This window comes from Eretmochelys imbricata, chromosome 6, assembly GCF_965152235.1.
Source record: "Eretmochelys imbricata isolate rEreImb1 chromosome 6, rEreImb1.hap1, whole genome shotgun sequence".
Classification (NCBI taxonomy): domain Eukaryota; kingdom Metazoa; phylum Chordata; order Testudines; family Cheloniidae; genus Eretmochelys; species Eretmochelys imbricata.
In genome coordinates this window covers 17753037-17780280 of record NC_135577.1, presented here as the reverse complement: position 1 = coordinate 17780280, position 27244 = coordinate 17753037, and the positions used below count along the sequence as shown (strand labels likewise).

The following is a 27244-nucleotide window of genomic DNA, read 5'->3' as shown; positions in this document are numbered from 1 at the left end:
CCTGCACTTAGGAAGGAAGAATCCCATGCATCACTACAGACTAGGGACCGAATGGCTAGGCAGCAGTTCTTCAGAAAAGGACCTGAGGATCACACTGGATGAGAAGGTGGATAAGAGTCAGCAGTGTGCCCTTGTTGCCAATAAGGCTTACGGCATATTGGGCTGCACAGGAGCATTGCCAGCAGATGGAGGGAAGTGATTAGTCCCCTCTACTTGTGAGGCCACATCTGGAGTATTGCGTCCAGTTTTGGGCCCCCCACTACAGAACAGATGTGGACCAATTGGAAAGAGTCCAGTGTAGGGCAATGGAAATTATTAGGGGGCTGGGGCACATGATTTCAGAGGAGGGGCTTATTTAGTCTGCAGAAGAGAAAAGTAAGGGGGGATTTGATAGCAGCCTTCAACTACCTGAAGGGGGGTTCTAAAGAGGATGGAGCTAGGCTGTTCTCAGTGGTCGCAGATGACAGAACGAGGAGCAATGGTCTCAAGTTACTGTGCGGCAGGTCTAGGTTGGATATTAGGAAACACTATTTCACTAAGAGGGTGGTGAAGCACTGGAATGGGTTACCAAGGGAGGTGGTGGAATCTCCATCCTTAGAAGTTTTTAAGGCCCAGCTTGACAAAGCCCTGGCTGGGATGATTTAGTTGGTGTTTGTCCTGCTTTGAGCAGGGGGTTGGACTGGATGGCCTCCTGAGGTCTCTTCCAACCCTAATCTTCAATGATTCTACGATACTGGTCAATAATTAGCAAGATTGTCTGTATTGAGTAATGCCTCCTTCAAAGCAACAGGCAGAGAGGTATTGACAATCTCCATAAGTGAGGGACCCAAGTACTTCCTCAGAGGCTTTCACCAGCCTGGAAAGCCATAAATCCAAAGTACAGGCTGAAACATCGCTCACTCAATACCTCCAATACCTGAGGGAGCATCACTGGCTGAAACTCTAGCAAAAGACCATTTGTTCCCTCAAAACTTTGTTCTGCCACCAATGAAGCAGAGGGCCAGTCCTTAATTTGATCAATCTTGTGTGCAAAGTAGTTTCCTCACAACAGGAAGGACTCAGGTCTGCTACTAAAATGAGACAGGCTGGATTTATCAGACTATCTACCACCGGGAACTAACCTGTCTGAGATTTTGCGGATGCTATGGCAGAGATAAAACCTTTTCATGGCATCCCACACAACCAAGATTAGGAGTTTTTAAAAAAAAAATCTTGATGCTGCAGCCAGAGTTGGTATGAGACACTCACCGCTGGTTCTCTAGCCATTTTTTAATCTAGTAAAATATGACCAAACTGTACGGCAGTGAGTCTCTCTCCCTTCCGCAGGAAGGGTAGTGGTGCTAGTCCAGTATTGGCAGTGCATGCAATGTGGTACTGTAATGCTAATTGCATGAGCTAAAATTATGATGGTATTATTTTAGCAGGCACAGACTAACTAACAGACACCGCTGTTACCTTATTTTCTTAAGTCTGCAGCCTGGATGTTTCAGTCTTTCACAAAGCACCTTCACTCCTGAATCTCCCAGTTGGCGATTCCACTTCAGGTCCAGCTCTGTCAGGACCTGATTCATACCAAGAGCAGAAGAGAGATCCCCACAACAATCAGCTGTGAGATCACACCTAAACAAACTGCAGGAACCAAAAACAAAGAGGAAAATTACTTCTCATTTCTTCCCTGCTCAGTTTTTAATCTACTGATGTCAATGGGAGTCTAGAAAGAGTTTATTCGTTCTGGAAGTGTAGATTAAATGATATTGCTCTTGTAGGATGCTGTAAAGATGCAAACACTGTATTAAATTGCTACATAAAACAGAAGCATAGGTCTGAGCACAGAAAATAGTGTTGTGAGACTTGGGGCTGAGGGTAGGGGGAGAGTCAAGTCCAGCCACTTGACCCTGATAATTGCTGGGACTTCAGCCCATCTACTCAGTGCCCATTGAGAGGTGTCCATTGGTCCACAATGCTTTCTGATAGGGTGGGGACCAGATCTTTAACATTTTTAGGTAGCGTGCCTCATCTGCACCTGGAATGCAGGATTCCAACTGCACCATTAACCCTAAGGGACAGGTATGAACTGCTGATGTGTGTGTAGGGTGGGGTGGGCAAGGAACAAGCAGTTCAGTACAGAAAGAAGGATTGCCAATGAAACCCTCCAAATTAGCAGGTTCTCCCCTCCTAGGGTGACCAGATGTCCCGATTTTATAGGGACAGTCCCGATATTTGGGGCTTTTTTTTTATATGGGCTCCTATTGCCCCTCACCCCCGTCCCGATTTTTCACAGTTGCTATCTGGTCACCCTATCCCCTCCCCCCACCAAGCTGAGAGAGACAGAGAACTACTGGCTATAACACAGAGGTAGGTAACGAGGACTGTGATGGAGTTCAGGGGGTAAAGAGTTTGGGTGACACAATTCTAAGAGTTTCACTGCCCTCGATGGCTTTTATAAGCAGCGTTATCCCCAGTCCATCAGTCTCATACCCAGGCTAGAGGATTCCTTCAGTGCATGAGACAATAATATTTAAACCCAAGATTGAGAAGTGTCAGATCCAATTCTTCAATTCAAGACCATCTTTTTAAAATTCATCATTTCCAAACAGAACAACATCTTACAGGCTGCACCCATGTTGCGGGCCAGTGATATGTCAAGTGCTGGAGACATTCTCAGCTTTCAGAATCTCTGTGTACCTGAAAGGAGATGGCATCACACATGACCTGCAAACTCTTCACATAAAGTAAAGCCTGTAAACGCTTACCCCAGTGTCTGCAGTTTACAGTCTGGATGTCTCAGTCCCTTACACAATTGCTTCACCCCGGCATCGCCCAGTTTATTCAAGTTCAGGCTCAGTTCTATCAAGGTCTGGCTGGTGCTGAGAACAGAGGAGAGCACCCCACAACAGTTGGCTGTGAGACCGCACTTATCTAACCTGCAGGAGAGAGTAGCACAGAGAGGACATGATCACAGCTTTTGTTTTAAGAAGTAAAATTGCCTTCTAGCCCATCTCCCTAGCCAATGAGCACTGAGACTAATAAGAAGCCAGCTTGATTGTGGCTTCCCACTTAAGCCACATCACTCACCCTTCACTGTTGTCCAGTCAGCATTAAGAATGGTCCAGCTGTCTAGACCTCAAAATTCTGCCATTGGCCAGTTAACAAAAAACTTTGGAGTTTGACTTCCTGTCTAAGCAGCACAGACCTTAGCCCTTTCCACAGACAGCCAAAATTTAGGATGGATTGATGGCCACCCCGTGGTTCTTCCCATTCACCCCTCTCTCTCCGCCCCACAATCATTTCCCCTGAGAGATGTCATTTCATGGTCAGAAAAAGTCAACCACCAACTCCTGTTCACCAGCTGTGTTTCCTCAACACATCTAACTGGGTTTTAGCCCCTGCTATAGACTTCCCTTCGGGAGTCCAGATCATTATGAAAATGTAGTGCCTCTGAACAGCTTGTCTGAAACAAAGTATTATTTATCCATCCATAGGAACATAAACTGGGAGGAAAAGAGTAAAAACTATTAACACCCTATACACGTCTTACCTAGGCTTAGCATCTCCCTCATGACTGATGTAGGCCTGACATAGCCTTGATTACCCCTCCCCACATCTTGTTCTCCTGGGGGCCTTATAGCCTGCTACTCTGCAGACCTTCTGCATCCTCTGTCTCAGAGGCTCAGCGTTTATACACTTTCAAGCTCTTCATGCAAGTCTTCCTGCTGGACCCCATGGAGTTCACAAGATGGGACCTCACTCACCCAGCCAAATCCCCTGATTCCACACTGGTGGAGGTGAACTTCAAAGGAATTAACACCTCCATCCTCCATGTGAGTACCAGCAATTGGGGCCATCTACAATCATTGTCTTGGTTACCATTTAGCAAGCAATACAATAACCAAACTCTCACACAGACAAAATTAATACAGATATCTCCCACGTACTTCAAAGAAGTTGGGTATAGCAGGTCCATCCCAGCAAATGTCAGAGGCTGCCTCTAGTTGTGGCTGTTTCACATCAAAGTTTTGTGTGGGAGGAAGAGTGATCTGTCATCACCCCTTCCTCTTCTCCCCAGCACATTAGATTCGGAGCCTAGGGGAGGGGCCAGTGTGGGCCATGCCAATGCGCGGGCAGTCACATGACCCACTTCACCCCTCCCATGTGTCGCCCCTGGCTCGTAAATCAACAGCCTCCATTAGCTAACCTGGTTACCCCCTGCCAATGAGGGATTTTTGCCTACAAGACACTTGTTTTGTCTGGACAATTTTTTAATGTCCCAAGTAATAGAGCTACTAACATATCGGTGAGGAGACTCTTCCATGGGCTAACTGGATATTTCAGGCGCATCACTGATCTAAAGCAAACACCCTTCACTCAGATATGCCTCCCCCACCTCGTGCCTTCATGCATGGTTTACTCATTCTCTCTCCCCACCCTTCCCACTCTGAATGGGACAAGGCCGACTCCCTGCAGGGCACTGCGGAGGGGGAGAAGTGGAGCCATCAGCAACTGATCATTTCAGAAGGGGAAAGGAGCTGCTGCATCTCCTCCCACCCTGCTCAGTGAGGCCCCAGCGACCTCCCTCCTCACGAGGGTTCAGGAAGGTGAGTGCGCACTGACAGAGAGAATCTGAAGCTCACTGGCTCCTCCAACAGGGAAGAGAGTGGGAAACCGGACAGTGCCATGACCCATGCGCAAGGGTGGACAGAAGGTTATTGGCAGATGGCTCATAGCTACACATACCCGTGCCTGAAGGGTGTCCTTCATATCAGGTACCTGAAGGGATCTGGCAACACACACCAGCTACACATCCTGTCAGATTCTTAAAGGACGCATGAAAATTCTTACCACAGTTTCTGCAGTTTGCAGTCTGGATGTTTCAGCCCCGTACACAGCCGCCTCACACCAGAATCGCCCAGTTCATTTAAATTCAGGTTAACCTCAGTCAGGGTCTTTCTGGTAGTGAGAACAGAGGAGAGCTCCCCACAGCAATCAGCTGTAAGTTCGCAACCCCACAATCTGCGAGAGAGAGATGGAAAATAACTAACTCTGTCTTTCCTGTCAACATCTCACTGGACTTCTAGAGAGGAACTTTTCTCAGGCAATAACATGCCGGTGCTGTGATACTGGGAGAATCATAGGCTATGTCTGCACTATGGGACTGGAGGTGTGATTCCCTGCTTGTGCAGTTGTACCCATAGTAACTCAAGCAGAGCTAGGACACTCAAATTAATGCAGCTGTGGTGGTACAGTCAGCAGAGGTACAGGCTAGCCGCCCGAGTACATAGGCTTGGTATATGTCAACATAGTATATAGACTTATCCATCCTCTAATTCACTCACTTCTCTGCATAAATTATCCATGTAATCCATCCATCAGAAAACAACTACTTCCGAACCCAGTGGTTCTCAACCAGGGGTACGTGTACCCCTGAGCGTACACAGAGGTCTTCCAGAGTATATCAACTCGTCGAGATATTTGCCTAGTTTTTACAACAGGCTACATAAAAAGCACTAGCAAAGTCAGGCCTTGGCTACACTTGGGGGGGAGGTTCGAACTAAGATACGCAACTTCCGCTACGCTATTCGCGTAGCTGAAGTCGGAGTATCTTAGTTCGAGTTACCTGGCCGTCCCCACAGCAGCGAGTCGACTGCGGGGGCTCCCCCGTCGACTCCACTTACTCCTCCTGCCGAGGTGGAGTACAGGCATTGATTTATCACGTCTAGACGAGATGCGATAAATCGATCCCCATAGATTGATCGCTACCCGCCGAGCCGGCGGGTAGTGAAGACATACCCTCAGTTTCATACAAACAATGACCTGTTTATACTGCTCGATATACTATACACTGAAATGCAAATACAATATTTATATTCCAGTTGATTTTATAATTATATGGTAAAAATGAGAAAATCAGCAATTTTGCAGTAATAGTGTGTTGTGACATTTTTGCATTGTTATGTCTGATTTTTGTAAGCAAGTAGTTTTTAAGTGAGGTGAAACTTAAAAACAAGACACATCAGACTCCTGAAAGGGGTTCAGAGGTCTGGAAAGGTTGAGAGCCACTGTCCTAACTAATTTTCCTAAAGCCCCCTACCCCTGAGTGTTCTGTTTGTACAGCACCTAGCACAATGGAGTCTCAGTCCAAAACCAGGACTCCTAGGCGCTATGGTACTACTAATACCAATGAGGGAAAGCCCAAGAAAATTGAGTCTTACAGCATGCTCTGAAAATCACCAAACCTGAGTTATCAGACCTAAGGGTTCAGGACAGCATGTTCAAGAATAAAGGGCACTTCACAAAAGACACTAGATCCCTTCCTTTTAAACCAGCTTAGCTGAAGTTCCTCCACCGACTGCAACTGTGGTGGTATCACATGAGGAGAAGGCTCCAAGAGAGATGATCTGTGTCCCAAAAGCGTCTAGTTTTCAGTGAAGAGACTGTCTTCCTTGGTGTTCATACAGTGCCCAGCACAGTGAGGCTCCACTGGGCCCTCTGAGTACTCTTGTCACACAAATTAAAAAAAAAAGTTAAGCGCAATACCAATACGACACTGAGAGTCACAGAAAGGTAGGGCTGGAAGGGACCTCAGGGGATTCCATCCCCCTGTGCTGAGGCAGGGTTAAGTCAACCTAGACCATCCCTGGCAAGTGTTTGTGTAACCTGCTCTTAAAACCCTTCCATGACAAGCATAGCACAACCTTCCCAGGTAATTTGGTATAGCAGCCTCAGACTGCAGAAAACCAGCTGGTACTTACACTATTTTTTGCAATCCGCTATTTTGACTTTTTAGCCCTTCACACAGCAGTTTCACTCCTGAATCTCCCAGTCGATTCCACTTCAGCTCCAGTTCTGAGAGGGTCTGGTTGGTACGGAGCATGTGGGAGAGAGACCCACAACAACCAGTTGCGAGACCACACCTCTCCAACCTGCAACAGCCAGAGATAAACAGAAGAAAATCACTTATTTCTGCTCAATTCATTGTGTTTCACTCACTAAGGTCAAAAAGCATCTAGAAAGATTTTTTTTCTTTATTCTGTAAGGTTAGAGTTGTGTTGCTGAGGAGGATGAAAGTCTTGGGGAAGAGAACATCAGAGTCCTCTCCTCTCTGTGAAACAAACCAGCAGTTGGGACTCTCCTTCCACTTGACGTCACGGTATCCTCTTGCACTAAGGAACCCCAATTATTAAGTATAGACAGGTACCAGTAATGGGGGATTCAGTTATTAGAAAAATAGATAGTTTGGGGATTGTGATCATCAGGAAAACCGCATGGTCAATTGCTTGCCAGGTGTGAAGATCGCAGACTTCAAGACATCTCAATAGACTTATGTACAGTACTGAGGAGGAGCCGGTGGCTGTTCTTTTAAATGCTTCCAGTTCCACATGCAGAGACAGATAACGTACGGATTGTGACATTGCACTCTATATGATTTTATGAAAATATGCTAATGAGTGTGAATGTAATGTAACTGGAATATGCTTTGTGCAAAAGGTCTTTTGTAAAGTATCATTACAAAGCTTATAATCTACTGAGTGTGGTCCTCCAATTTGTATAAATGTATCACTCTTGTATCTGAAACTAGAAATATGAAATATAACTCTGAGGTCCTACTATAGTAATACAAAGTGTGGGCCATTAATGGGGGTTTGGAATCTTGATGGCTCCCATCAACCAGGACAATTGACTGTGGATGGCTCCGTTTGCTTGCAGGCCTTCCTGTGAATCAGGCTGGGAAGAATGAGGGCTTGAAATCTTACAGTGACATGTGATCATGTCACCTGAACTGGAATCCATCTTTAACCTGGCGCTTTTCCATTTAGAAGGAGGGGTGGGAACCCAGAGAGGCACAAAGGATTCCCGCCTTATGCAAAAGATATATAAGGGGGTGGAACAGAACAAAGGTGGCTGCAATCATGAGAAATCCCCTAGCTACCTCCTGAGCTGGAACAAGGGCTGTAGAAAGGATTGTGCCCAGACTAGGAAGGTGTCCAGTCTGTGATAGAAGCTTATTGAAACATCTGAGGGAGAGGTTTTATCAGTATTCAGTTTTCTTACTGTATGAGGCTTAGACTTGCGTGTTTTGTTTTATTTTGCTTGGTAATTCACTTTGTTCTGTCTGTTATTACTTGGAACCACTTAAATCCTACTTTTTGTATTTAATAAAATCACTTTTTACTTACTAATTAACCCAGAGTATGTATTAATACCTGGGGTGGGGGGAGCAGCTGTGCATATCTCTCTATCAGTGTTATAGAGGGCGAACAATTTATGAATTTACCCTGTATAAGTTTTATACAGGGTAAAACAGATTTATTTGGGGTTTGGGTATCTGAGTGATGGAGACAGGAACCCATCTTAAGCTGTTTTCAGTTAAGCCTGCAGTTTTAGGGGACATGGTTCAGACCTGGGTCTGGATTTGCAGCAGGCTAGCGTGTCTGGCTCAAACCAGGCAGGACACTGAAGTCCCAAGCTGGCAGGGGAAACAGGCTCAGGAGTCGTCTCAGCACATCAGTTGGCAGTTCCCAAGGGGGTCTCTGTGATCTGACCCGTCACACAGAGGACATAGGGAAAGGTAGTAGAGAGGTCCCGGAGGACAAATTTAGGCTGCTAAGTAAGAAAGAGTCTAAAGTCCAGGACCTCTTTGGGAGGATTCTTTTAAATGCTTCCAGTTCCACATGCAGAGACAGATAAGACAGACAGAACCACAAGGTCTCAATGCGTGGATGAGACAATGATGTTCAGAGAAGAGATTTTGGTTTATTTACGAACTGTGCAACCTTTTAGGAAAGGAGGAGCCTGCACAGGAAGGATGGGCTCCACCTAAACCAAAACAGAACCAGATTTTTGGCATATAAAATTTAAAAGATCATAGAGGAGATTTTAAACTGAGGGTTGGAGGGAAAGCCGACAGGTGCAGTGGAGCACATGGTTTGGACAGAGACACCTCTTAAGGGAGGATTTATTAAAGGGGATATTCTATTTCCTAGTAAAGAGGAGACGACAGAAGTTGATAAAGTACAGGTAAACTACAGGCTGTTGTGGAGAATCCTTTACATTGGTCTTCGCTGCAGAGGATGTGAGGGAGATTTCCACACCTGTAGCCATTCTTTTTAAGTGACATATCTGAGGAATTGTCCTAGACTGAGGTATCACTAGAGGTGGTTTTGGAACAAACCAATAAATTAAATGGTAATAAGTGAACAGGACCAGAGGTCCTCTGGAATGGTGGTCAAAGCATGAAGGGGCATATGAATGTTGAGCAGATCTGGCAAGTAAATATCTTGCAATGCTGTCTACAATAGTGCCATGTGAACCCCTGTTCTCACTTTCAGGTGACATTGTAAATAAGAAGCAGGCAGAATTATCTCCCATAAATTCAAACAAACTTGTTTGTCTTAGTGATTGGCTGAACAAGAAATAGGACTGAGTGGACTTGTAAGTTCTAAAATTTTACGTGGTTTTATTTTTGAGTGCAGTTGCCTGAAAAAAATATTCTATATTTGTAAATTGCACTTTCACGGTAGAGATTGCACTACAGTACTTATATGAGGTGAATTGAAAAATACTTTTGTTTCCTTTTTTACAGTGCAAATATTTGTAATCAAAAATAATAATGTAAAGTGAGCACCATACACTTTTTATTCTGCCTTGTAACTGAAATCAATATATAAAAATGTAGAAAACATCCAAAAATATTTAAGTAAATGGTATTCTATTGTTGTTTAACAGTGCAATTGAAACGATTAATCACAATCCATTTTTTTAATTGTTTGACAGACCTAATTTTTCATAATGCACAAACGCAAGGTGGCCAAATTAAGGATGCAAAGGCAACCTTCATTCTGGTGTTTCCTAACTTTCAACTACTTAATTTTGCAACTTCAATAATGTTTTTTTTATAACACAGTTTTGGTATGTAACTGCCAAAGTTATTCTTTAAAAGGCAAAGGGAAAAACCAGTTGTATGCTGTACCTCTGTAACAATCACTGTATCAGCAGGACCTGAACCTTCACCACAGACTTCTACCATCTGAGCCACTGTACTAGCCATGTTAGCTTGCAGCAGAAGGTGGCTGTTATCTCGGGATGGGAAAGAAGGGGTTGTATGGGCCACAGGCAATATGTGCTGGATCCAAGGGGTGGTTGGAGCATGATGGGAAAGCTCAGCCCTTTCTCCCTCCCACACCTGCACATTTCCAAGGAACTGTGGGAGATCCTGCTTCATGCAATGACCATAGTGGGAGAGTTGATGAGTTGCTAGCGCCAACATGCAATCTGGTTCTCGCCCACTTCTAATCCAACCAGGGGTGAAAGTAAGTGCCCAGATTTACCTGCTGCCGCGGCAGCCAGGAGCCCAGGGGCTGCAGCAGTGATTTGAAGGGCCCAAGGGCTCTTGAGGCAATTTAAAGGACCCGGGGATCCCGGCCACTGCCGCAGCAGTAGCAGCAGCCAGGAGCCCCAGGCCCACCGCTCCTTTTGCTCCCCACCGTCGGCAGCCCTGCCGGTAGGGTTCAGCAGCGCTGCTGCAGCACTTTAACGTCGGCCATTTACGGGCCGGTAGTGGCAGCCGGTTCTGACCGGTCCGCCGTACTGGCCCTTACTGGCCCACTTTCACCTCTGCCTCCCACACCACGCTCTGGGCAACTCTTTCAGGCCTGCTGTAAACAATGGAGCAGTTAGAGCTTTACAAAAAAAGAAAAAAGGCACAAGAATCTTTTCTACTGGAAGAGGTTAGGATACCTCAACATAGGGGTTGCAACCAGCTTCCCTTATAGTATTGTTACCCCCTTTTAACCCAAGCAGTTAGCTGGCTTTTGGAGTCCTGTGGGTCATTTCTGTTAGGAGAGGAAATTGATGAAGGAGTCAGGTATTTCTTTGTAAATAAACAGGGTTTCATCAGTGTGTTGTTTGCCTCTTTCATCTAGCACAGGAGTTCTCAAACTGTGGGTCGGGACCCCAAAGTGGGTCATGACCCTGTTTTAATGGGGTCGCCGGGGCTGGCATTAGACTTGCTCGGGTCCGGGGCTGAAGCTTCAGTCCAAGAGCTTCAGCCCTGGGTGGTGGGGATCAGGCTTTGGCTTTGCAGGCTCCCCCACCCAGGGCTGAAACCCTCAAGATTTTCTGTTCCCCCGCAGCCTAGGCCAGCAGGGCTCAGGCTTCAGCTTTGCAGGCTCGGCTTTGGTCCCCCCTTTCCCGGGGTCATGAAGTAATTTTTGTTGTCGGGGGGGGTAAGGGGGGGTCGTGGTGTAATGGAGTGTGAGAACCCTTGCTCTAGCACTGAGCCCTAAAGTTCTGTCTTTGCTTTTCTCAGGCTCACACTATAGGTATCTCTCTGGGTGTGTCTAACTTTCTGCTGCTTCTCCCCCAGACAGCGGCACACAGCTCCACCAATCAATAGCCCAGCCCCATGTTCACTTTAGCAGTCTTCAGGGAAACTATTTGGTTCCTTCAGCCACATGGCTCAGCTTTTACTCAAGACTTGTGTCAAGCTTCCCTTCCCACTCTGAACTCTGGGGTTGACAGATGTGGGGACCCACATGAAAGACCCCCTAAGCTTATTTCTACCAGCTTAGGTTAAAAACTTCCCCAAGGCACAAATCCTTCCCTTGTCCTTAGACAGTATCGTTGCCACCACCAAGTGATTTAGACAAAGATTCAGGGAAAGGACCACTTGGAGTCCTATTTCCCCCCCAAAATATCCCCCCAAGCTCCTACACCCCCTTTCCTGGGGAGGCTTGAGAATACTATCCTCACCAATTGGTGCAGATGAGCACAGACCAAACCCCTGGGTCTTTAGGACACTGAAAATCAATCAGCTTCTTAAAAGAAGAATTTTATTTTAAAAAAAGTAAAAGAATCACCTCTGTAAAATCAGGATGGAAGGTAATTTTACAGGGAAATAAAAAGATTTAAAACACAGAGAATTCCCCTCTAGGTTTAACTTCAAAGTTACAAAAAACAGGAACATACCTCCCTCTAGCATAGGAAAAATTCACAAGCCAAAACAAAAGATAATCTAATGCCTTTCCTTGGTTTACTTACTATTTTTGTAATCCTAGATGCTTATTTCTGATTGTTTATAAGAGATAAATTTTTCTGCCCTGGTCCCTCTCTGGCTCAAGAGAGCACACAAACAAAGAGGACAAACACAGCCTTTCCCCACAGATTTGAAAGTATCTTCTTTCCCCACTGGTCCTTCTGGTCAGGTGCCAAATAGGTTATTTGAGCTTCTTAACCCCTTTCAGGTAAACCTCTGGCCAGGAGGGATTTTATATTACTGCACACATAAAGGTTGTTACCCTTCCCTTTATATTTATGACAACTTGCCCTCTGCCTACATTTTGGGTGATATCCCCATTGTTTCAGCCACCTATTTCCTAGCAGAGCTCAATTGCTTTCTACATTTATTCTGAATGTAGGTCCTCTGTTCGCCAGACACAGTCCCTGCTTTTAAAAGGTGTCCCGATATGACTTTCCAACATAGTCTTTTCTTTTTACAGAGGCTATCCTCAAATTCTCTCTAGCAAAGGGTGTGAACTTCTCAGTCTTGGGCTGTAGGGTTTCTACACAGTGAAAGTCCCTTTCTTCCTCTTCAGGAACTCCCTACAAGAGGTTTGCTGGGGTCTGCAGCTCATGCCCAACCACAAGGAGTCCTGAGGTACATTCAATATTCTCATTGACTGCTGTTCCATAAGCCACCAAAAGGAATGGGATATGTTTTACAAGGGTACCCAGCTGAACCCCAGAGTCCTTCTGAGCTTTTCTACCATCCCATTAGAGTGTAGGTGGGATGGGGCGGGAGGAGTTTTGTGAATCCTTTGAATCCCATACATTTGCTGAACTACTTTGGATTCAAAGTTTCTCTCTTGATCTTTGTGCAATTCACCCGGGACCCCAATTTCGGTGAAGAATTCATTCACTAGGACCCCAGTTAGTGTCACAGCCTCTTGATTTCTTATTGGAGAAGCTTCAGCACATGTATTAATTCACAAAATCACTACAAGCAAATATTGATTACCAGTCTGTCCTAGGCACGAAGGCCCAAGCCCATCAACAGCAACACACTACATTGGCTCCTGCACCAGATACTGCTGCTTTGGGGCTCTCCTGGGGCCTTTCTTTGCAATATAAGCATCACATTTCCTGCCCCTATTTTCTGCATCCTTTCTACATTTTACCCAACAGAAATTCTCTCTTAGCTTGGCTAAGGTTTTTACATCCCCAAAATGCCCAGGAGTTTTAAAATCATGACAGAACCTCAATTTTCAATGGATCTGGTACCTGTACCCTCACCTGTCTTTTTCCCATTTCCCATACAGTATTGCATCTTTAATCTCCAAGTTTTACCACTTAGCTTTCAACTGTGCTGTGGTGATGTTGGATCATATTAAAGAAGTTCTGTATTAAAATCACAAATGAGTTTGATTCCCCATAGTTTAAATTCCAGGGTATTACTAATTAAGAGGTCTCTTGGTTTTTGGTACTGTTTCTCTCCCTCTCTGTGTGAAACTTGCAAGCTGCTAATTGTGTTAGTACATCCTAAAACAGAGTCTGTTCTCAAAGCAATTCTTTGTAACAACAACTACTCACACAGAGAGAGCCTCAAAGCAATACTCTGTAACAACAGAAACAGCACCCAGAGACTCCCCGCCCTTTTGTTGTATTCATCTCACTTTGTTAACAATTGTGATTAAAATAGAGATAGAGGATGTATGTGGATGGATGCTTGGTGTGGATAATAACTGAATGATCAGGGAGGTGCCAGCCTAAGAATCCAGTGTCCATTGGCTGAAGAAGGCATCAAGTGGAAATAACCAGAGGACCCCCGCGGGCAGACTGGAATCCACCCAACAGCCTCAAGAATGGGAGAACCAAAGAACAAGATAACATCTGGCAGCACGGAGCCGTCAGGAATGTGCCATCTGCTGATTGATTCAGCAACAGCACAATGAAACAATTCCCATAGACTGGCATAGGAAGAAATTCCTATAAAAATGGACTCTAGAAAGTGAAAACTTTGGGGTCTGATTCTGCAAACTAACTTCCAGGAGCATCAGATGAGCATCTGACAAGGCCCTGCTCCCTCCTCATGTCCAGGCCACCTGGCCAGTGGCTTGGCATGAGCAACTCTAAGGCTGGTAACTATGATAACAACCTTGCAGAACCTGTGTGTGTGTGTGCGTGTGTATGAATGAATGTGTGAATCAATGTGAAATTGAATGGAATGTTATAGCTATAACTAACTGCTTACTAAGATTCTTTCTGTATTCACAATAAATGTGGCATTTTGCCTTTTCCCCTTTAATAAGATCCTGCTGGTTTTTATTTTATTGGTATAACAGTGAGGGGATGCACCTTGGAAAGTAGCCTGAGATTAGCAATGGATTTTTCTATCATGCACCATTCTGATATCAGGATCCTCTCTTTGGGAAGCTTTCTGTTGCTCTAAAGTTCATTCCTGCAACTCCGTATCACTGGTTACAGGAGATAAACAGGAGATTCTCTAACCTGCAGAAGAATGGAGCACAGAGAGAACACATGTTCTGGCTGTTCTAATAAGTGGCCTTCCCTGGTAGCCCCAACTCACTGACTAATTAGCATCTACACAGTTACTTCATTCCTGCAACCCCGTATCACTGGTTCCAGGAGATAAACAAGGTTCATTTGCTCTTCTGTAAATTATAGGAAGACAGGAGACAGCCACCTCTTCCTGAGCACGCTCATGCATGTGAGTTACCAATTCCTTGCTCTCCTGCTTAGGGCAGTGTTTGCAATAAGCCTCTCAACACAGCCAACTGGACAAGGCATCAACAGGCGTCAGCTTTACCACGTTTGTGCCCAGGCTTTTACGTAACTTTGAAATCACAGCACTGCAGTTTTTCCAACCACCTGGCAAGTTGCCCTTCAGGATTCCTGAAACTGAAAAGCCCATTCATTTCATGATTGCATGGTCTGTCCCAACCATAATCTTCCTCCCATGCAAATAGTGATGAAAATATTCTATAGATGTAACCGTTGCCAGGAAATCCTTTTGCATGGAGCAATAATTTCTCTCCTGGGAATTTAGATTTTTGCTGTAATAAGCCACCAACTTTTCAAATCCGTTGTGTTCTTGTGTCAACGCTGCCCCCAAATCATAAGCACTAGCATCTGTTTGCAGCATGAAAGGGGTTTTGCAACATGGGTAGGCCAAGATAGGAGCAGTCACAAGCATTTCAATTCTAAAAATGCTAAATCTCACACTGCTGAGCAGTCAAACCATTTCCTTCTCTCACCTCACCATTGAAATCCTTTGGAAAACCCAAAGAGGACCCTTCTGTAACTGAACCAAAGCCCCACAGACCTCTGCACATCTGTGAGTGTCTGCGAGCTCTGCAAAGCTTGAGTTTTCTGTCAGTGGAAATTCCCAACCCCCATCACAGATTGAGTCTCTCTTTTTGGAACAACTCACATTTCTTTGGCTTCAGTTCCAGAATGGCAGCCCTTCAGCTTATCACAGACCATTTGTAAACGTACCAGTTTTTGTTCAAAGGTTTTATCATGCACTAGGCTATCACCATGGGATGATGCCTGTCAGACAGAAATTAGGTCTATTGGGATATTTAGGATTCTCAGATACCATGGGGCTCTGTACTTTTGTTTTAAATGAAAATTAATGTAAAATAACTTTTAAAATAACAAGTACTTAAACTAGGCTATTATCAAAAAGAGTAATATGATGTTCCAATTTTTCTTGGAAAATGCATTGTGTTTGATTTTCTTTATTAAAAAGTTTAAACTGTTTTCCCCTGAGTTCAGAGGGGTTCAGACAGAGTGCTCTTGTTTAAACTCATTCTTATCTAAATTCTCTCTGTTATAAACCTTCCTGGCTGCACACACAATGTGAATTACTGACATGTTAAGTCCTAGAGACACACTTGTTTTTCAGTCTCCTCATACACCTAAAATCAGCTAGCCACATATACATGGTGGGCTATGTATATACTTGTGGCTACTTACCTGAGTGTTTGCAGTTTGGATGTTTTAGTCCCTTACATAGGTCCTGCACTCCTCGGTTTCCCTGGTCATTATAGCTCAAGTCCAGCTCTCTCAGGGTCTGATTAATGCTGAGAGCAGAGGACAGATCCCTATAACAAGCAACTGTGAGATTGCACTTCTCTAACCTGCAGAAGAATGGAGCACAGAGAGAACACATGTTCTGGCTGTTCTAATAAGTGGCCTTCCCTGGTAGCCCCAACTCACTGACTAATTAGCATCTACACAGTTACTTAATTCCTGGGAAAATATAAGTAAAAAGAAGATTTTAAAACAGGGAAAGGAGAAAGTGGGGGGAGGTTTAGGTTGGATATTAGGAAAAACTTTTTCACTAGGAGGGTGGTGAAACACTGGAATGCATTACCTAAGGAGGTGGTGGAATCTCCTTCCTCAGAAGTTTTTAAGGTCAGGCTTGACCAAGCCCTGGCTGGGATGATTTAGTTGGGGATTGGTCCTGCTTTGAGCAGAGGTTTGGACTAGATGACTTCCTGAGGTCCCTTCCAGCCCTGATATTCTATGAAAGTTTCTTACTTCAATATCTTTAATTTGCAGTTTGGATCCTTCAGTGCTTGACACAGCAGGTAGACAGGTGAATTATTTGGTTCAGCCTGTTCTTGCCTAGAAAAAAAAAATGGAAAATAGATTTTTAAATTTCTTTCCTGAACATGGCACTTTGAATGGGGCTTCTATATGAAGTATATGGATTTTGCTACATTTGCAGTTCATTGTAAGTTCCCCTAAAGAAAAATATATTGAGCTCAGAAAGATGCACTTTCAATATCACAGTCAAATTGTACAACCTATTCTAAGTGGAACCAGTTCATTTTCTGTACCTGCAGTACAGTGGTTATTTGGACATTCACATGCTGTATTAGGCATTCATGCAAGTTGTGGTCTCTGCAAAGATTATTTGCTTTTCGGTTCCTGAATAAGGGTCTGGTTTTCACTGACGCTGAGCAGCCATAACTTCTATTGACATCAACTGGAGATGCTGGCGCTTAGCACTTCTGAAACTCAAGCCCTAATTGCTTATCACTTTTAAAGATGCAATAAAAAAAAATCAGAGGCATTTTACTTAAAGTCTTATAGTGATTTAACTTCAGAAAGCATAACTCCAATTACACTATACTGAGTTTAGCATCATTTCAGTTATCAGAAAGGGCAGCTATTTAGGTCCTGACTCCAGAGAGCAGCAGCATGGGTCAAGGACATTTTATGACAGCACATGTATATAAGTAGTACAGTGAGACAAATTTTGAAAAAAAAAATTTCTCAAAGTATGTGGAACAATAACCCCCTCCCAGACATATGTAAGTGAAATATACAAGTTATTTTCTCACCCTAATACTTTGTCTTATTGCCTTTATTTAAGTCCAGCGTTCTGCCTTTTTGCATTTATTTAACGTATTTAGAAGTACACTAGCAGCTTTGTATAATTAAATTTTGTTTAGAATGTGTGCTAAATGCATTAGACTATTTCCCCTGAAGAGGAAAATGCATAAAATATATTCGTAATGATTCTTGTAAGGTTTAATTAAATAGAAGAAAAAGACAGCCTCTTTCACAATGTCTGAATGGTGCCAAAAATGCACACCAGCCAGTAAGTGATACCTAGGGGGTCCAGAAAGGGAGGAAAGAGTAGGAGGGACTTTGGATTCATATGACCATGTCATTGGACAAAAAGGAGGTGGGGAATAAGGCAGTCTGGTTGGTGCAATATTGAAAGGGTGAGGACACTTGTAAAAAATATATATATATGTATGTATGTATGTATGTATGTATGTATGTATGTATGTATGTATATATATGGTGATGGAAGAGAACAGTATTATTATTATTAGTCAGATACTTGCAACACTGAGTCAATACTTAAAAACTTCCACTCGGATCAACTCCTGTTAAAAGATAGGGTTCTCAGGCAAAGACTGCTGATCTTTTACATCCCAATATTTAAAAATGCATGGAGAGTGTTTTTAAGCTAGCTTTAGCACTGAAACAGCTGGGAGCTGAAAATTGGTACAAGGCATGAAAAATACACCTCACTAATGAGAAACACCTTTACATAGTCCATAAAAGGTAGGTTTTGATTGGATAGTCAATGACACCATGTCATATGACAGAGCTAGAGAATCACAGAAAGAAAGAATGACTCTCTTTTCACATTGAAAAAAGAACAAAACAGAACATTATTCCCACCGCTACTGTCTTTTTCTGCTTCACTGTAGATGTTCGCCTGGAACTTCTCCCAGTTCCCTGCGGCGGGCGTCCTATTATAGATTTAAAGAAACAACACATGTATACCCACACTCTAAAGATTTTAATTGTTTTTTAGATCTCTGTAGCCTTGGGAAATTGGTATGTTTTGGCGGGGAGTAATACTTCTGTTGCCACCACCCCCGTGCCCTGACTTAGTCAGATCTGGGTTTTCGTTTGTGTTGTAAGAAAATATACTCATGCATCTTGATGAAGTTTTTGGTGTGAAAATATAAAATGCTATATGTACATTTAATGTCATAGCTTTGTATCAGTTATTAGATTTATACATGGAAGAAACTAATTCTTAGACATTTTCAGGCATCTTTATAGCTTTTAAAAAAATCTTTTCTGGCCACAAAAGTTTGTGGTGTCAGCCAGCATGCCACATTTCAGAAAAGTATTCTAAACCTGTTCTACTTTTATTGTACAGAATTATATATCAGGCACACAGTGTACCTGAAACAAAAGCGGAGGACTAGTTATGCCTTTCAGCTAGCAAAAGTAACACTACTGTCAATATTAAAGCATAGAGAATATGCCCCATTCCCATTTAAACTAAGTCCACTTATTCCCCTCACTTTGAGTGTAAGGGTAGTATATCCTTTACCACAGTGATGTAAAGTGGCCTTAATGTAAATAAGAATCAGGTTCAATAAATAAATCTCAGCGTTAACAGTCATATTTCTTTAGACTAGTACAACCTGCCCATTGCGAGCTATCTTATCAGGTATGTGGTATGTATATGGAAAATGAAATAGTTACTAAGAGGGCAAAGACAAAAAAAGTGTCAGGCAAAAGAGTAAGGTAACTTTGGCCCCAATGCTGCAGACTGGTCCATAGAAATGGACTCTTACACACAGTAGTTACCCCTTCTTCCCCCTTCCACCCTCCAGTGGGTTTAAAGGATGTTCTACGAGTATTGGGGTCTGCTTATAGGATCAGTGCACTTTTGTTGATACTAACACCCAGGGAAGCCTCCACAATCATGTCACTAACTTTCTGAAATTAGAATTGGTGTTTTGTTTGTGGGTCACGTAAGCCATTTGAGAATTATTAAAACAAGAAAGAAACAGGTTTCACTATTAAAGAAATTTTACAAACAATTGGTGGCAGTCAGCTAATACTTACAGACATAACCGCTTAGCTGGTGGTGGGGTTAATTCTTCATTCTTGTCTTCAACTCCAAATTTACATACAGACAGCCAAAGTGACTTCAGTGTAGGACAACTCTTTACAAAGAATGAAATAACCATTTGATCCATTTGGGTTAAAGGGTAATTATATATATCTATTTCGGTGAAATGATCCAAAGCACTTTTCACAAAACTTTCTTCTTGGATCTCGTACAAACAGTGAAACTCTTCAAGCTTGTAAATCAGCTCATCGTGCGATGAGGAAAATGACAATTTTTTTGGTTTTACCCATTTCAGTAAATCTGGCTTTATTTTAGGTGAAATCTTCAAGCCAATTTTTTTCTCGATGTCCTTCATTATCTCTTCATTTAAGAGCCCAAACAGAAATCGCACTGTTAACATTAAATAATTTCCAGATTTTCCATAGTTTTCTAACAACAGTTTTGCATCTCTGTTGGGAGTCACTGAATATTTCATTTGTTCATCTTCCTCCAGTACATAAAACAAAGCAGCAAAAAACTCTTGAAAGCTTAAGTGAATGAAGCTGTAGACACAGACACAATCAATATCCCTTTTAAAAACACTCTCATTCAGAAAGAGGGGGAGAGAGTAGAATTTATCTAAACCGTACTCCTTTATTTCTTCCTCCCCAAACAGTATTTTCTATTTCCAAATTCCATCTGCAGCCAAGGAACAAAGTTTCTTCAGATTATCTTGCATGTTTTGGTTTCGACTGTGGCCGTGTGGCTCTAATAAACTGTATAAGAAAAGCATATACACAGCGGTGAGTGTTTTCGAATTTTGTGCAAAATCTATACCTGCCTCCAGCTGTTGTTTCATAACTGTGCAGGTGATCCAACACACAATGGGGACAAAGCACATGGTGAAAAGCATCTCGTTTTGTTTCACAAAATCAAAGGCTTTTGTTGCATCAATATTATTCCCAAAGAACTTGTGGAAATATTCCTTCCTGTCGTCTTCAGAAAATCCCAGTATCTCTGCATAGCGTGAACACGCCATACATTGTTGGAGTTTCTCCAGAGCAGTGGGTCTCGTAGTGATAATTAAGTAGGATTTAGGAAGCAACTTTTTCCTAAATAAACTGCTCAACGTATCTTCTACTGGCATCTCCTTCCTGGGATCTGTGCCCAGACTATCTTCCTTTTGATCAAAGGAAAACCTCAGCTCATCAAAACCATCAATTATGAAGAGAAGTTTTTCTTGATTGAACAAAATCTCTTTAATTGGTACATTTCTGTCAGGACAATTTTTAGTAATTAAGTCAATCACTGTTCCTGACTTACTTCCATAGTTTATTTCTCTACAATTTATGTAGAAAATGTAAGCAAATCTGTTCTCATACACATCTCCAGAAGCCCAGTCTAACATGATCTTTTTTGCAGTCATTGTTTTTCCAATACCTGCAGCTCCCTGCAGAACAACAATTTGTGGTGTTTGTCCATTTTCATCAGAATCAAATAAAGAGTTCATGGTAACAGAAGAGCGAGCTCGTTCAGTCATGATTTTTGCATGTTTCCATCCGGAGGCCATTATTTCATGTTCTCTTTCCTTTTTGCAACGAAGCTTGCTTATAATAGTCAATTTTGTATATATTTTGCTTAGATTCACATTCTCACCAAGACGAGAGTTCCTTTCTTTTATTAACTGGTACTGTTTTTTAATATGTTCTTTATACTTCACCCTGTAATCTAAATCAGTGACAAGAAGCATTACAAACAAACAATGAACTAGAAGCTGAGAGCTTAATTTTAACACATTAATATTTTTCTATTTAAACCATAATAATAAGAGTACATAAAATGTATATAGTACCTTTTATCCTAGAGGATCTCAAATCACTTACCTATGTTCCAGATTCTGCAGCCCTAGCTTAAAGTTATATATGTGCATATACAAGTGTTTTGCTGAATTGGGGGAAATATACAGGAATTAATCCTTTCAACTACCACTGAAATGCAGCCACCTGTAAGGTGAAACCCGTCAATCACAAGTGAAAACGTAAGGGGATAGGGAAGGAAAAGTCTCACACAAGCAAGCATAAAGCCCATGGAGGTCCAAGTCAAGCCACTCTGAGTTCTAGTCCTAGCCCTTCCCCAACTGTTGTTAGTAGGTCTATGGCCTCAGACAGCTACTTAGGGGAGGTAATAATCATTCCCAGACTTTACAGATAAGACACCCAAGAGCTTGCACAAGGCCACTTCAGGAAGGACTAGGCACAGAAACCAGGTATCCAATAGACCCAAGTCTCATCCACTTTGTCACAGTGACTTCCAGAAGAATTTAACCAAGTTATGTGTTTGTGTAACAGAGTAGCTCTGTATCACCCTCCTAGTGGTGAGACCACATGTAGAGATATATGAGTGCTACTACCTTCATCCAAAAAAGACTGACCCTTTAGCTGAAGTGGTGAAGGTTCATACATTTATATCCAGAGGTCTGGTGTTCAATCCCCACAGATGACCACCAGGTTATTACACTTGGTGATACTGTCTGTAACTATTAGACAACACTGTGCTCACAGAGCCAGGAAAAGAAACCAGGAACACAGGTGCCCATCACTCCAATACTGTCTCACAAATACTCATGTAACCCAGTGACAGCGTGTGCATTTTCTCCCTGTTTGGGCTTGTCCACACAGAGGATAACGGCATGTTTTTCCACTGCCAGTTACTCCTAGGGCAAACTCCTAGGGATGATTTGATTGGGGATTGGTCCTGCTTTGAGCAGGGGGTTGGACTAGATGACCTCCTGAGGTCCCTTCTAACCCTGTTATTCTATGATTCTATGAAACATGGAAGAGATCTGGGCTGCAGATTCAAAGATTGAGGGTGTAAAAGCCTGATGATGATGTGAGGTGGGGTGAGTGGAATACATATGGAAATTTTTGCTCTTTTTTCTGACACCAGCATTGCCCTTCTACAGAGCAGTAGCAGATGTTCAGGGCCTTGCAAGGTGGCTTCCCATAAGGAGAAGAAATCAGTGATATGGAGTCTGGGTAAACTGTAAGTGTAACATGTGTGTGTAAATAAAGCACCAGCCCTGGAACAGAGGTGGTCACACAGCATGCAGGGCAATCCCTTCTTCCAGGAACAGTGGCACTTGCCATAACAATAAATATGTAGTTTTTAAAAAAGAGCAAGGGACTTGGAACAATTGCTGGAAAGATCATATATTGAAAAACATTGTATTTAAAAGTAAATTTTAATGTTTTAAAATTCGTGGTGATGTATTTTTAGTGCTTGCATTTTGCTTAATGGAAGCAGTCCTATTACAAATAGGCTGTGACTGTTGATTATAGACTCTGTTTTCAGGAGATAGAGAGCTGTGCATAGGAAATTTTGCTTGTGTGTCCAAAGAATGGAAGACGTTGACTGTGTACGCTCCAAAAGAATCCAAATTTGACTTAATAAATGTATATTTCTAGAAAACAAGCTTTTATTCTCAAAGGTATAACATTAGCTTATCTAGAAGACTGGATGCTCTAGGGCATTGCCGATCAACTAATGAGCCTTTCACCTTTAGGGCACCTGTTTAGGTCTTGCCCAGCTCCATAGGGATTAAAAGTCATAATAAAGAAAGTGGATTTAGTCTGTTTACATCGGTGCAACTGAGCAGAATTGGGCTCACATCTCTCCCACATAGGTTTCTACTTCCTTGGTTTGTGCATACACAATCAGCCAAAAGGAAAAGATTCAAAAGCTGCAATAACTTTAGGTTTGCTTACCTTTCTCTATAGCCTTTCTGAGTCGAGCAGCAGAATCTCTCACACACATTTTGTCAAAAAAATATAAAGTTGCATCCACTGCATCTTCACTATAGAATTCTATCAAGAGTTGCACAAGATCTGTGACATGAGCAGCCTTGTCCAGCTGATTTTTGGAGATAGTCCCTTTGCCTTCATAGTCAGTATAGCATAATTTTAATTTTAATTTTTTAAGGTCTTCCTCTGAGAGATTCTCCAGAGCATTTAGAAGGAGTTCATCCATTTCCTTTGCTTGGGTTGAGGACTCTAGAAATAATCTGAAATCGTAGATAGAGGATGATAATTAAATTACTTGAAGATCACACACTTTGTTGTTCACATAGGCTAACCTGTACACCCAGCCAGGAAGTCAGCCCCACTATAGCTGGACCCCTCGCCCACCCATACTGGTCAGAACTCTATTGATTTTAGGGAAGGAGTAATCTGAAAATCCTGATTTCCACTAAAATCAGGCTTTCCCAGTTTTCAAATTTCTCCCCAAATCAATAGGGTTCTGGCAAGAGCAGTAGGATGGGGGTCCCAGCTGGGAGCAGGACGCATTGGCCAGAGTTAGGGAGGGACAAAGGAAAATGCTGAAATTAAAAAATTAAGTAGCAACAAAATAATGTCTGTCACCAAACCCAAGCATTAACACAGTTGACCTAGGGCAGAAAGTTTGACTCAAGGGTTAAGATTAATCTAAATAGTTCTGAAGGAGATGAATTTTATTTTCAGTTGTTGATTACTGGCTTGTATTTTGGGGTATGAGAAAGCTTTAAAATGACAAAGAAAGGGAGGTGTGGAGTTAAGCAGTACGGGGTTTACCCCGGCGCCAGTGGCTCCATGGCACCAGGCCCACACTCAGAAGGGGTCCCGGTGTCCGGATTGTGGCCCCACCTCCCTCAACCCCTCCTCAGTTTGAAATGCTGTTTGAACCTTTTCCAGGTACATTCAGCATTTCCCCGATTCTCAGGGTGGGTGGGGACATTACTTGCAGTTGCACATGCCGTTTGCTACCATTGCTACGTTATCTCTCTCTGGTCCAATACGCTGTGCCAACAACTCATGGTACCAGGTCATATCTTACTGATGAGCAGAGTGATGTCAAGGTAAACCCTGGATTACGAACAGGAGCTACGTACAGAAATGAGGCAACAAACTTTTTACTACTCTGTAGCGCTGGGCTGCAAACTACGGCCCGCAGGCCGGATCTGGCCCATCGGGGCTTTGGATCTGGCCCACGAGATAGATCATAGAATCTCAGGGTTAGAAGGGACCTCAGGAGGTCATCTAGTCCAACCCCCTGCTCAAAGCAGGGCCAATCCCCGATTTTTTTGCCCAGATCCCTAAATGGCCCCCTCAAGGATTGAACTCACAACCCTGAGTTTAGCAGGCCAATGCTCAAACCACTGAGCTATCCCTCCCTTAGACTGCCACCCCCATGGCACCTTGGGCCCCACACCGCTGCTGGAAGCGGCTGTCACCACGTCCCTGCGGCCCCTGGGGGAGGGGGGTGGGCAGAGGGCTCCATGCACTGCCCTCACCTGCAGGCACTGCCCCCTGCAGCTCCCATTGGCCAGGAACAGGGAACCGCAGCCAATGGGAGCTTTGGGGGAGGTACCCGCAGGGGAGGGCAGTGTATGGAGCCCTCTGCCAACCCCCCTCCCCCAGGGGCCTCAGGGACATGGTGCCGGCCGCTTCTGGGAGCGGCGTGGGGCCTGCCCTAGCCCCGGTGTGCACCACTGCCACCCCGGAGCCGCTCCAGGTAAGTGGAGCTGGGCCCCCTCCTGCATCCTGCACCCCAACCCCCTGCCCTGAGCCCCCTCCCTGCACACCACACCCCCTCCCACACCCCAACCCCCTGCACACCACACCCCCTCCCACACCCAACCCCCTGCCCCAGCCCTACATTCATGACCCTGCATGCAATTTCCCCACCCAGATGTGGCCCTCGGGCCAAAAAGTTTGCCCACCCCTGCAAAGCCAGCCACAGCCGTGTCCTCGGAGGGTTTCTTTTTGTTTACTGCAGGGAAGGAAATGCATCAGCTGAGAATCAAGCCTGCAGGAAGCATCACAGAGACTGCATGTATGCAGGAAGCGGGGCACCTCTACACGTCTGGAGGACTTACTCTATAGCACAACCCCATGGTACTTTAATTGGAGAAGGACCTGACCAAAACCCTGCCAGCCCCTAAGATCCACCTTATTTAAGAAGGGGAACTGTCAAGGTTCCTCCCCCACTCTGAACTCTAGGGTACAGATGTGGGGACCTGCATGAAAAACCTCCTAAGCTTATCTTTACCAGCTTAGGTCAAAACTTCCCCAAGGTACAAAATATTCCCCCCGTTGTCCTTGGACTGGCCGCTACCACCACCAAACTAATACTGGTTACTGGGGAAGAGCTGTTTGGACGCGTCCTTCCCCCCAAAATACTTCCCAAAACCTTGCACCCCACTTCCTGGACAAGGTTTGGTAAAAAGCCTCACCAATTTGCCTAGGTGACTACAGACCCAGACCCTTGGATCTTAAGAACAATGAACAATCCTCCGAACACTTGCACCCCCCCTTTTCCTGGGAAATGTTGGATAAAAAGCCTCACCAATTTGCATAGGTGACCACAGACCCAAACCCTTGGATCTGAGAACAATGAAAAAGCATTCAGTTTTTTTACAAGAAGACTTAATAAAAAAATAGAAGTAAATAGAAATAAAGAAATCCCCCCTGTAAAATCAGGATGGTAGATATCTTACAGGCTAATTAGATTCAAAAACATAGAGAACCCCTCTAGGCAAAACCTTAAGTTACAAAAAAGATACACAGACAGAAATAGTTATTCTATTCAGCACAATTCTTTTCTCAGCCATTTCAAGAAATCATAATCTAACACATACCTAGCTAGATTACTTACTAAATTCTAAGACTCCATTCCTGGTCTATCCCCGGCAAAGACCCAGCATACAGACAGACACAGACCCTTTGTTTCTCTCCCTCCTCCCAGCTTTTGAAAGTATCTTGTCTCCTCATTGGTCATTTTGGTCAGGTGCCAGCGAGGTTACCTTTAGCTTCTTAACCCTTTACAGGTGAGAGGAGCTTTCCCCTGGCCAGGAGGGATTTCAAAGGAGTTTACCCTTCCCTTTATATTTATGACACGCCCCCCAAATTTCAGCTAGGGTGAAACACTGGCTGGGATTTCTTCCTGGAGCTCTAGGAAAAACAGAGTTAATAAGACACATGCATCTCTAAATATACTACCAAGTACATAAAGACTAACAATATTTTCCACATCTCAAGGACGATTTTAACCAGTTGATTCTGGGAAACTTTCACGGGAGAGTGCATCAGCCACTTTGTTAGAAGCTCCTGAGATGTGTTGGATGTCGAAATCAAAATCTTGGAGAGCTAAACTCCACCGAAGAAGTTTTTTGTTAGTTTCTTTGACGGTGTGAAGCCACTTTAGTGCAGCATGGTCAGTTTGCAGGTGGAAACGCCGTCCCCAAACATATGGGCGTAGCTTTTCCAGAGCGTAGACAATGGCATAACATTCTTTTTCAGTGACTGACCAGTTGCTTTCCCTCTCAGACAGTTTTTTGCTGAGAAACACTACAGGGTGGAATTCTTGATCAGGTCCTTTCTGCATTAAAACTGCTCCCACACCACGCTCGGATGCATCTGTGGTTACTAGGAACGGTTTGTCAAAGTCTGGGGCCCTTAGTACAGGGTCAGACATGAGTGTCGCTTTAAGCTTGTTAAAGGCCTCCTGACACTTTCCGGTCCACTGAACAGCATTTGGCTGTTTCTTTTTGGTTAGGTCTGTCAGTGGGGCAGCGATTTGGCTGTAGTGCGGTACAAATCGTCTGTAATAACCGGCCAAGCCTAAGAAGGATTGAACCTGTTTCTTTGACTTTGGGACAGGCCACTTTTGGATAGCATCCACTTTGGCCTGTAGGGGGCTGATAGTTCCTTGACCCACCTGGTGTCCAAGGTAAGTCACTCTGTTTAGGCCTATTTGACACTTCTTAGCCTTAACAGTTAGTCCTGGCTCCCTTATGCGCTCAAGGACTTT

General features: G+C 43.7%; 1 protein-coding gene across 1 annotated transcript in view; it reads right to left on the bottom strand.

The window, feature by feature from the left end:
- Nucleotides 1–23425, bottom strand: part of LOC144265519 (NACHT, LRR and PYD domains-containing protein 3-like) — a 35050-nt gene extending 11625 nt beyond the window's left edge. Inside the window, 9 exon segments of the mRNA XM_077818164.1 lie at nucleotides 1456–1629; nucleotides 2754–2924; nucleotides 4840–5010; nucleotides 6750–6920; nucleotides 15990–16157; nucleotides 16561–16647; nucleotides 17956–17962; nucleotides 19418–21127; nucleotides 23164–23425. Coding sequence (XP_077674290.1) covers nucleotides 1456–1629; nucleotides 2754–2924; nucleotides 4840–5010; nucleotides 6750–6920; nucleotides 15990–16157; nucleotides 16561–16647; nucleotides 17956–17962; nucleotides 19418–21127; nucleotides 23164–23425 — 2921 coding nt within the window.
- Between the last annotated feature and the right edge of the window lie 3819 nt (nucleotides 23426–27244).